Source organism: Bactrocera oleae, chromosome 6, assembly GCF_042242935.1.
Source record: "Bactrocera oleae isolate idBacOlea1 chromosome 6, idBacOlea1, whole genome shotgun sequence".
In the NCBI taxonomy this organism is placed as follows: Eukaryota; Metazoa; Arthropoda; class Insecta; order Diptera; family Tephritidae; genus Bactrocera; species Bactrocera oleae.
In genome coordinates, this window is record NC_091540.1 from 34,619,009 (window position 1) to 34,631,783 (window position 12,775).

At 34.2% G+C, this 12,775-nt stretch overlaps 1 protein-coding gene across 7 annotated transcripts in view; it reads left to right on the forward strand.

Annotated features, from left to right (window-relative positions):
* The window catches only part of RhoGAP71E (Rho GTPase activating protein at 71E), a 62,433-nt gene that overhangs the window by 37,655 nt on the left and 12,003 nt on the right, over positions 1-12,775 (forward strand). For all 7 annotated transcript variants that reach the window (XM_036370782.2, XM_036370783.2, XM_036370784.2 and 4 more), the window contains exon 2: positions 12,287-12,488. In XM_036370782.2, coding sequence (XP_036226675.2) covers positions 12,287-12,488 — 202 coding nt within the window. The remainder of the gene's footprint in view (positions 1-12,286; positions 12,489-12,775) is intronic.

Here is a 12,775-nt window from a genome sequence, read left to right on the forward strand (position 1 = left end):
GTTCGACGAAATCTAGAATGGATTACAACCAAATTTGGTATCATATTAACTTATTTTAAGGTGATAGCTTCTCTTACTTTTATTACTATATACCTATTACTTACCGTCAGCGAAAATTACATTAAAATCATTGAGGTCAGAGAAATGGAAGGGCTGATTGCATTAATTTGTTACATTGCTCAGGTATACTTGAGAACTTATTGTCAAACAATTTTATAAATATATAAATATACGGACGTTTCAAAGTCGTGAATATCTGTTATATGGAGGCTAAGGCAAGTTTCCGCCCGAGTTTATTCATTTTATACACAAAGATATACTGTTATTACAACAACATGCTCTCTTAATTGCATTAGATATAACTCCCACATTTGTTGTTGTTGTAGCGGCAGAATTCTGCCGAGTTGACAGTAATTGACCGGGTAAAATCCGGGTCCGTTCCGGTTACGTAGATCCGACTGTCGTGGGAATCGACATTTGTCGATGTATGTGGTATAAAGTCAACTGGAAGTTCGAAAATCTTAGCTGAAAATTGTCAGTTATGACTGAAACGCTATCAGAAGTGAAAAATTCTTTTGCGCAGTAGACAATATAATTTTTATTTCTTTAATAAATTTCAAATTTTTAATCAAAATTAGTTATAATAATATACTTAAATATAACAAGTAAGGAAGGGCTAAGTTCGGATGTAACCGAACATTTTATACTCTCGCAAAGTCAAATGGTATACTCGTTTGAGATTTCTTTGTGGATTGACTGATATTTTCGGTAGAAGGTCAACTATAGGCACTGGGGTTCACATATTTCGTACTTAGGGGTTTGAACAGTTTTGGTTCGATTTAGACAATTTTTGGCCGCAAGGTGGCATACTTTAATTGCTCTATTTACGCAAAGTTTTACCCCGATATAATCAGTGTTACCTGATTTGCATAGTGGAAAGTGAAAGAATCAGATGGAATTGAAAATGGTGTTACATGGGAAGTAAGCCTGGTTGTAGTTACCATCTCAGAGATAAAATTTAATGTCTCTGGCGTGTTTAGTGCTTGATTTATCGCGCTTTTAGTAGTTTTTAACAGTACCGTTATATGGGGAGTGGGCGGAGTTGCCACCCGATTTCAACTATTTTCACACCGTCAATAGAAGTGCTAAAAACATTTGCTTCTAGTGAATTTTGTTGTTATAGCATTAGCGGTTTAGGAGATATGCACATTAAACCTATTAGAGGCGGGACCACGCCCACTTTTTAAAAAAAAGTTCTAACTGCAGATGCCCCTCCCTAATGTGATCCTGTGTACCAAATAACAGTCTTGTATCTTATTGCGGAGCTTAGTTATGGCAAGTTATTTGTTTTTGATTAATGGCGTTTTGTGGGCGTGGCAGTGGTCCGATTACGCCCATCTGCAATACCAACCGTCTCACGGTACCAAGAAACATGTCTACCAAGTTTCATAAAGATATCTCAATTTTTACTCAAGTTAGAGCTTGCACGGACGGACGGACAGACAGTCACCCGGATTTCAACTCGTCTCTTCATCCTGATCATTTATATATATATAACCCTATATCTAACTCGATTAGTTTTAGGTGATACAAACAACCGTTAGGTGAACAAAACTATTATACTCTGTAGCAACAGGTTGCGAGAGTATAAAAAGGAATGCAACAAAAAATATAATAAAATATGAAAATATAAAATAAAATTTCACTTGATGCCATCTCCTCCTCTCAATAGCTCTGCGTACGTCTTTCTCCAACATTGTATAAATCTACAAGTTGCCAATCCTAAGATTTTCACTAATACACACGCAAAAATATCCCACTTGGTACGGGTTGCCTCGAAAATTCTACTACTAAAATCACACTTGGTAAGGGTTGCCAACCAATATTCTGCTACTAAAGTCACACTTTGTACAGGTTGCCAACCAATATTCTACTACTAAAACGTTCAAATGACAGAAATCTGCTGCCGTTTTATGTTTTAAAATTTATAACTTTAAGAATGTTTTTATTCCATATTCAAATATTTTTCGGTTGTTTTAATTCCTAAAGATTAAATTTACATAGTATTATTTAAATTATTATTTATTGTATGGAAATATTATTAAATGTTTCCAATTTTATCTTTTTTAACTTACATGTTTATGTTTTTGTGAGTGAAAATTCTTTGTCTGTTGAATATTTAAATTCTTAGATTACCGGTTTAGTCTTGGGGAAACGAACACCCAAAAAAGATCGGTAACGCGCCTATATTGCATCCTCAGAGGTGGTTAGGAAAAGCAATGGGAAAACTTTAGTTTAGCATCCCACGATTTCAGGGTTAAGAGGGGTATGGTTGGATAGAGGAGATTCAGATCACGAATATATATAATTATTGCCGCCGGAAACTTATAGTTTTCAAAATATTTGCATTTTAAGTGTAAATTGTTAAACTACAACCTTTTATTTAAAACACTGTGTCAAAAAAAGGCATATTCGATCAGGTGATCACGGCTGTTTCACACACATAGGAAAACAGCTGATTCTTTGGCTACTTGTAGGCTTATACAATGTTCTCCAATCAGTGGATAGTTCTGAATTTAAAAATGCAAATATAAATTAACAGTACTGACATATCAAATGTGAGTATTGGTAAACACATTAGCAATTTGTTGTAGGGTACGTTTAGGTCAATTATGGAATGTAAACAAATTGTCAACTGACATTTAGGGCTGGCAAAATATGTCTTCTAATAATATCGATTAAACTAGAGCAGGCAGCGATTATATTGAGTGCAATGTAAGTTTTCAAGGGGTTTTCAGCGAAAACTGTGTTTTCGTTTAACAGATTTTGTATGAATGAAAACACAAGTTTTCACGTGAAAACCTCTTTTGTTTATGAAAACACGAATTTTGTGTCGGTGCGAACATAGTATAAGTTATCGCATGGAAAAATGCTGAAATGAATCCCCGATACACGACAAAAACTTTCAAAGACAGAGGTAGTAATATCATGATATTGTGATGTTTTTCGTGATACGGAGTTGGACCGCTGTTTTGGATTTGGGAAGTTATGGACCGTTTTCACTACCTTCGAATTTTTGAAAATGTAATGCTTCCTTATGCTAAATGGAACATTATCAAGGAACGATGTTATGACTTTGCGTGCGCAATCTCTGGATTTAAATCCTATAGAAAATCTGTAGAAGATTGTAAATTATTTTACCTTAACGTCAGCATGTAAATACGTTTTGAAGCTCACATGGATAAATTTACCACCTTTAATGTGACCAAGCCAAATTTTCTTTTCAGTCACAGTCCAATAAACGTGAGGTCGGATGCAAATTTAATTGTTGGGAATTTAGGTCGTTTTTTGCACGTTTGGTTTGGTTAAATATTCTTGAAAACGATTGTGGTTTGCGTACGAAGTACGAATCAGTTACACAGCTGGACGCATATAAACATACATATCGTTCTTTACACATCATTTGTGTGCATTTTAACCTGTTTTTAAAATGTCATTGACGTCTTTACTGACACACTTTGTGGCTGCAATCGATCGACCGTTTGCCTGCCTTGGAAAATTCTAAGCTCTTTAGCTGCTAAAGCTGCAATCGTATAGAAACAATTTAAGTTTGTATTGTAGTATTCTACCATGTTCCCAAAAACGAAAGCATTGCAAATTTTGATTTTCCACCAATCTATTGCATTACTCGACATGCTCTAGCTAAAAACGCCTGCAAACATAAATTGGGTACGTGGTGTAATGCTAAATTACAATAAAAATAAAAGTATACCTCATGTTTTCAATTGAATAGTTTTTACTTTAACATGATTTTCAGAATTAAAACTCAACTCATAATTAAGAGGTAAGGAAGGGCTAAGTTCAGGCGTAACCGAACATTTCATACTTGCAAGGATCAAAGCCGGCTAAGTACCTTCAGTTGTTGGGACAACTTTTTATTAATTGTTGAGAAAGAATTCAACATTCATTATTCGACGAAATCGTGAATGGATTACAATCAAATTTGTATCTTTGACATTAAGATACCTCACATGCAATTACCAATATACTCGTGTAAGGGGTAAAGTCAACTAGATTTTTGAAAATTTTTATATTCGATATTCGGGGTAGGGCAAGTTTTCACCCAATTTTATCCGTTTTAAGCACAAAGATAGATTACCATTAGAGCACACATATTGACCGATATATACGGTAAAAAGTCAGCCGAAAACTCGAAAATATGTCTATTAGGTATATGGGGACTAAGGGAATTATTGATCCGATTCAATCCGATTTTGACATACAGGCTTACTATTATCAGAAAAGGATTCTCTCTGAATTTCTTTAATATACAAGTATCTTAGAAATTAACCAATTTTTCGATGAAAAGTTCTTAATAGGAACTGCGATCCACGTGTTCGGTACCTAGGGGCTTAAATATTTTTCGTTTGATTTGGACTATTCGTGCAAAGTTTCATCCCGGTATATTCATTGCTTCTTGATTTGTATACTGTAAAGTGAAAGAATCATATGGAATTTAAATTGTGGTATATGGGGAGAAGGCGGGTTGTAGACCGGTTTACCATATTTATAGATTTATCGCACTTTTAGTTTTTTTAACGAAACGGTTATATGAAGAGTGGGCACACACTGTCGGTTGGGGCGCTAAAAAGGTTTGTTCTGAGTGAATTATAGCTTTAGTGGTTTGGGAGATATGCACATTAAACGTATTAGAGGGCGTTGTCACGCACACTTTTTCAAAATGTTTTAAACTGCAGATGTTTCTCCCTAATGCGATTCCTTGTATCTTATTTTGGAGCGTAGTTATGGCAATTTCCGATTACGCCCATCTGCAATACCAACCTTACCATATGGTGCCAGGAAACATGTGTACCAAGTTTCATAAAGACGTCTCAATTTTTGCTCAAGTTGCATCTTGCATAGACGGACGGACAGACAGTCACCCGGATTTCAACTCGTCTTCATTTATATATACATGTATATAACCCTATATCTAACTCGATTAGTTTAAGGTGATACAAAAAATCGTTAGGTGAACAAAAATATTATACTTTGTAGCAACATGTTGTAAGAGTAAAATAAAATTATAACATAGCTTATTAATACGGAAACACCTCTGCTATATAAAAAATTATCAGCAAACACTAAAAATAAGTGTTATTTTTGTGTTATGTAGCAACACTAATGTAACTGTGCGAAATTTCGCATTGGTTTCGTACAGTTTGACATTTGGAATGATTAACTTAAACAGAGTATTTTTTTCCAAAAATGTGTTATTTGTGCTGTTTACAGATGTCTCATTAAGTAAATGAAATTAAATCGTGAATAGATTCCCGCTATAATATTATTTGTTAATTTGCAGAGATAGGGATAGCATTTTCTAAAAAAACTTAAACATGAGTTGTCAACAAAACCTTCCTTTCATTCATGTATAAATTTCTTAAAAATGTTCTTTCTCATTTTACCTATTCAAAATTTTAGGCGACATTTCTATTTAGTTGCTTGAACTACTAACAATCTTTTGAAAGTATTTTGAATGAGTTTTAATGGAATCCAATCACATTAAGCAGATTAAAAAGCTTTATATACATACATATATATACATATATATTCCGAATATTAACAGGTATTTATATTAACGTTCTCTTGTTTTCTAGGTTAAAGTTCACCAAAGAAAACTTCAAATTAAAAATAGCGCTTTGATCACTATACGCCATCAGCCATACTATACACCCACTACATTAAATAAAAAACTATGTGAATTCGTTAACATGAACCGATTTCATTTGTTACCTACAACTACTCGAGATAGATATAGAGTTATACATATACATATGTACGTATATATGTAAAGACGAGTTGTAATCCGAGTGACTGTCAGAGGGGGTAACTCCCACAAATTGCTATTATATGAAAACTTGTAAAATGCTATAACAAATCTCCACATTAAGATACAAAAGGATCCCATGGCTTAATAGGTTTAATGTACATATCTAACAAAACAGTAGAGCTATATCAACCAAATTTGATCGGGCCAAATATTTCCGACATCTCCGACAGTGTGAAAATAGATGAAATCGAGTGTTAATTCCACCCACTCTCCATATAACTGCCAATTAGACAATACGCGTTGCAACTCCACATTTAATTGAAATCTCATGTCTTAAGAACTACTCAATCAATTTTACTCTGACAAAACACAATTTTAAATATCTCCTGATTCTTTCACTTTACAGTATACAATTAAAGCACCAACGAATATATCGGGATAAAACTCTTCGCAAATAGTGCCTAAGCAGTGAAAGTATGTGAGCTATCTTAATAAAAGTCAGATATAATATTTTCCTGGTAATAATATACCTTGATGCCAAAAATCGATAAAATCGGGTCAATACTACCCCAGCCTTATATTACCTACATATATACAAATTTCTATATAATATACTGGAACACCGAAAATGTGTGAAATCGGTCCACGAATTACCCTAGCTCCTATATACTACATATAATGATTTTCTTTATTTTAGGAGATTTTATACCTAATATCTCGGCCAGTGTATGAATTATCTTCAAAAAAAATAAGTGGAAATATGTTCTCGAGTATACTTGAGTAACGCCAAACGGTAAGGCAATCAGTCCAGAATATACTCGATTTACTGATTTCGGACTTTCCACCTAACTCTAAACTCTTTATATCAATATGTGATACATTTTCTTAAATATAATGTGAATTAGCGCTGAATTTAAATCAAATTAGTTTAAGGGGTATGGCCACTGTAGAATTTTCAAAAAATCGTTTTTTCTTTTTTTTTTCTTTTACGTAGGAAAATTTCGATTGATTCAAAACTTTTTTATGGTCAGTTTATTACGAAATTATTGACTAAAAATTTAATTTTTCTGCCCAAACGCCTAATATTTTTGAAGGAATAAATATTTTCATATTTAACTACGTACTTTTATGAGTATTCTCATGTAGATTAACGATGTTTGTTTTTCCAGGACGGCAATTGTAGATGCTAACCGCGGCGCGCTTAAAAAAAATTTAATTTTTTATCAGCTTGAGGTTCAAACTTGATAGGTGTTTCATTAGATCTGTTCTCGTTCTCATATCCGTATATAATGATTTCCGATCCCCTGGTTGACATGTTCCTAATATAACCAATATGCTAACTTTAGCCTCTTTGGTAGAGCATTTATTACATTTGTCCCATTTGAAGTTGATTTTAATAAAAATATCTAGTATTTATAAAAAGCAAAATGTAGTAATGAAACTAAGTCAGTCTATGAGCTATAATACATATGTATAAGTTAGTAAGCTAGCAAATACAATTGTAATCCATTCATATTTTCGTCGAAAAAGGACTGTTGAATTCTTACGCCATTTTTTTTAATGTAAAATTTGCCAATATGAGTATATAAAATGTTTGGTTATACCCGAACTTAATGCTCCCTTGTTTATAATAAAGTTCTCCAACAAGTGAGAACATTTCCAAGGCTTTAATCTTTAAAAATAACTTGCTTCGCTTTATTTATTTTATTTATAGTTTGAATCACATTTATTATACTCTCGCAACCTGTTGCTACAGAGTATAATAGTTTTGTTCACCTAACGGTTGTTTGTATCACCTAAAATTAATCGAGTTAGATATAGGGTTATATATATATAAATGATCAGGATGAAGAGACGAGTTGAAATCCGGGTGACTGTCTGTCCGTCCGTCCGTCTGTCCGTCCGTCTGTCCGTCTGTCCGTCCGTCCGTGCAAGCTCTAACTTGAGTAAAAATTGAGATATCTTTATGAAACTTGGTAGACATGTTTCATGGTACCGTGAGACGGTTGGTATTGCAGATGGGCGTAATCGGACCACTGCCACGCCCACAAAACGCCATTAATCAAAAACAAATAACTTGCCATAACTAAGCTCCGCAATAAGATACAAGACTGTTATTTGGTACACAGGATCACATTAGGGAGGGGCATCTGCAGTTAAAATTTTTTTTTAAAAAGTGGGCGTGGTCCCGCCTCTAATAGGTTTAATGTGCATATCTCCTAAACCGCTAATGCTATAATAACAAAATTCACTGGAAGCAAATGTTTTTAGCACTTCTATTGACGGTGTGAAAATAGTTGAAATCGGGTGGCAACTCCGCCCACTCCCCATATAACGGTACTGTTAAAAACTACTAAAAGCGCGATAAATCAAGCACTAAACACGCCAGAGACATTAAATTTTATCTCTGAGATGGTATAAGATGACTTTATAGGAACCGCGTTCAAAATTAGACAGTGGGCGTGGCACAGCCCACTTTTAGGTGAAAACCCATATCTTGAGATCTGCTTAACCGATTTCAACCAAATTCGGTGCATAACGTTCTTTTCATGTTTCTATGTCATAGTGCGAAAATGGGCGAAATCGGATTACAACCACGCCTATTTTCCATATGACACCATTTTAAATACCACTTGATTCTTTCACTTTCCACTATGCAAATCAAGCAACAATGATTATATCGGCGTAAAACTTTGCGTGAATAATACGTTTAAAGTATGCCACCTTGTGACCAAAAATTTTCTAAATCGAACCAAAACTGTTCAAGCCCCTAAGTACTAAATATGTGGACCCCAGTGCCTATAGTTGACCTTCTACCGAAAATATCAGTCAATCCACAAAGAAATCTCAAACGAGTATACCATTTGACTTTGCGAGAGTATAAAATGTTCGGTTACATCCGAACTTAGCCCTTCCTTACTTGTTTTCATATTAATTTTGTTTTCTGCCTTTTCCCACTTGGGATTGATTATCAGAAACAAGTGTTACAAATATTAAGCGCAAATGTATCTTTCAGCACACAAAGTCTGTACTATTTACTCGAACGTATTTACGGTCTTTGGGTGACTCACATTTTCATTCATAAATACTGTTATCTTTTTGTTGTTTCGGTTGTCTTGTTGCCTACAACATTGCTTTTTTATTATTTGAGGATCACTTTTCACCTTTTTCGGCAATATCGACATATACATTTTTTGTTTTGACCAGGTATTTGTGTTTAGTATTCAACTGCTAATAGATCTTGTATAAATTATTGCTTATTTTCGTAGTAAACCTTTTTAGATTCATCTTTCATTTTAATCAACCTCTATTTAACTTGTTTTGTTAAATCGATTTGATTTTACAAATTTAGTATTTACCGTTTTCCTCTCTAACGCTTTTTATGTATTCACATTTATAATCATTTCTTAATAATATACCCACATACATACATGCATATTTGTGAATAAATACGACTGGTTTCCACTTTTGTTATACTCTCGCAACCTGTTGCTACAGAGTATAATAGTTTTGTTCACCTAACGGTTGTTTGTATCACCTAAAACTAATCGAGTTAGATATAGGGTTATGTATATATAAATGATCAGGATGAAGAGACGAGTTGAAATCCGGGTGACTGTCTGTCCGTTCGTCCGTCCGTCCGATGGGCGTAATCGGACCACTGCCACGCCCACAAAACGCCATTAATCAAAAACAAATAAATTGCCATAACTAAGCTCCACAACATGATACAAGACTCTTATTTGGTACATAGCATCACATTAGGGAGAAGCATCTGCAGTTAAAATTTTTTTTTTAAGTGGGTGTGATCCGCCCCTAATAGGTTTAATGTGCATATTTCCTAAACCGCTAAAGCTATAATAACAAAATTCACTGGAAGCAAGTTTTTAGCACCTCTATTGACGGTGTGAAAATAGTTGAAATCGGGTGGCAACTCCGCCCACTCCCCATATAACGGTACTGTTAAATAATACTAAAAGCGCGATAAACCAAGCACTAAACACGCCAGAGACATTAAATTTTATCTCTGGGATGGTATGAAATGACTTTATAGGAACCGCGTTCAAAATTAGTCAGTGGGCGTGGCACCGCCCACTTTTAAGTGAAACCCCATATCTTGAGATCTGCTTAACCGGTTTCAACCAAATTCGGTGCATAACGTTCTTTTCATATTTCTATGTTATAGTGCGAAAATGGGCGAAATCGGACTACAACCACGCCTATTTCCCATATAAAACCATTTTCAATTCCATCTGATTTCACTTTCCACTATGCATATCAAGCAACAACGGGGGGTAAAACTTTGCGTGAATAATACGTTTAAAGTATGCCACCTTGTGACCAAAATTTGTCTAAATCGAACCAAAACTGTTCAAGCCCCTAAGCACTAAATCTGTGGACCCCAGTGCCTATAGTTGACCTTCTACCGAAAATATCAGTCAATCCACAAAAAAATCGCAAACGAGTATACCATTTGACTTTGCGAGAGTATAAAATGTTGGGTTACATCCGAACTTAGCCCTTCCTTATTTGTTTTTTTTTTATTTTTTGGACTTTCATTACGCAGTAAGTTATTGTGTTATTAGTATGTTATATGTATGTAATTATATTTGGGGCATTTGTTGTTGGTCTTTTACTTTAATACATTTAATTTTTTTCAGTTCCTATTGGTTGTAAAAGAGCCAGTGATCTTTTGCTTCATTTTCATGTCATTTAATATGTTATACAACCAGTACGTCTGCTATCGAATTAACACCGAACAATAAAGCCATGAAACAAGCTGTCGTTTTTCATTTTTAAAAGCTGTCTCTTTTTCGTGATATCTTGTTTTGTTGCAGTATGAAAAATCATAAAAATTGATGTCTTCATTGCTTTCTTTACATTTCTTGACTAAAATGATTTATGAATCACTGGGTGAATATCAAGTCATATACATACCGAATGTATTAGTATGTTAGTTTCATAGCAGTTTATTCTGAAGGTTTATGTACATACAAAATGAATCGTTTGTATTTTACATTAGTGATAACATGGCCTAGATAAAAAGAGATGGAGATGACTATCAACCTACTGAAGTTTCTAAGTGTTTATTTACAATCATAGTGAATTTCGAACAAGTCAGCTTAATCCAATTAGGGGTTAAATAAGCATGTATTAAATTATTAAAAGGAAGTTATAACGGGTGTTTTTTTTAGAGGTATGGAACTTTAAATTGCAATAAAACAACGATGGATTATTCGATTGACATGATTTTTATTTTTCCGAAAGATAATCTTGTGGCATTACATTTTATATATGATTTCTAGCATATGACCGCCACGGCTGGCTCGGATGTAGTACAATCTGGACGCCCAATTTTCGATGACTTTTTCCAACATTTGTGGCCGTATATCGGCAATAACATGGCGAATGTTGTCTTCCAAATGTTTAAGCGTTTGTGGCTTATGCGCATAGACCAATGACTTTACATATAACCCCACAGAAAGTAGTCTAGCGGTGTTAAATCACAAGATCTTAAGGGCCAATTCAATTGTGGCACGAACTGTGTGACATGTTGCGCCGTCTTGTTGGAACCACAGCTCCTGGACATCATGGTTGTTCAATTCAGGAATGAAAAAGTTAGTAATCATAGCTCTATACCGATCACCATTGACTGTAACGTTCTGGCCATCATCGTTTTTGAAGAAGTACCGACCAATGATTCCACCAGCCCATAAAGCGCACCAAACAGTCAGTTTTTTTTGGATGTAACGGTGTTTCAACATACACTTAAGGATTAGCTTCGCTCCAAATGCGGCAGTTATGTTTGTTGACGTAGCCATTCAACCAGAAGTGCGCTTCATCGCATCATTCGAAATAAAATTGCACTATTTGCAAGCGTTGTTCAGGCGTGAGTCTATTCATGATGAATTGCCAAACCAAACTCAGAATAAATAACTTGACACCTGTTAAATCGGTTGCCATCTTGAACAGTAATGCCAACTTAAAGTTCTATACCTCGAAAAAAAAGCACCTGATATGTAAGAATACAAACTGTTACACCGGCGAAAGCAGAACCAATTTTAGAAATATTATTTATTAAGCTCAAAATTTAGCTTTCAAGAAACTTTAAAACTGGATACTGTTAGTGAGCAAAGCGTAGACCGACTGCAGTTTTAATATCTTAAGCTGCCGCAAAAAATTGTGAAGAGGTATTCTGAAAAGTAACAATATGTAAGATATCTGCTATTCAAATAAGACTTAACTCACTCATGGAAAGAAAAATGGATTCTTAAAGTTTGGTTATCAATTAAAATGCTATCTGTTTGTTAAATCTGTCTAAATACATTCGATTTGAATACATTACACCTTTTTTCAGAACCATTTCATAAAATAAATATTTAATGTTGATTATCCATCTAGTTTAATATTGCAAAAATAATTTTATTAAATTTTTACATTTCTTTATTATTATAGACTATTTACATCACTGCCGAAATACACTCAACGTTTACTAGTTTTACTCTTTGGTACATTCCGTGTTATTGCCAGCAATGCAACACAGGCCAGTACAGGCATGACCAGCGAAGCCCTGGGAGTTTCAGTGGCCCCAAGTTTCTTTCAATCCTGCGTTAGTGATGGGAAAACAGCACGTATGGAGGATGTCCTTAAATTTAAGGTATGCATATATTATATATTAATATATTATCTTTATATAAATGGAGTCTTAATTAATTGACGTTTATAATAAGACGTGCTTACGTCTTTTGATTTGATTGAGTTGAAAGCTGCTTACGTATTGTAAACTACATGAGAAATACGAAAAAATATATAAATGCAAAATTTGGTCTAATTATAATATAAAACTTTATGCGATCTGATACTTTGAATTGAACATCGTAACGTTAATATAATTATATTTTAGTTAGCATTAGTAGTAATGACACCGTTTTCTAAATGCACTTT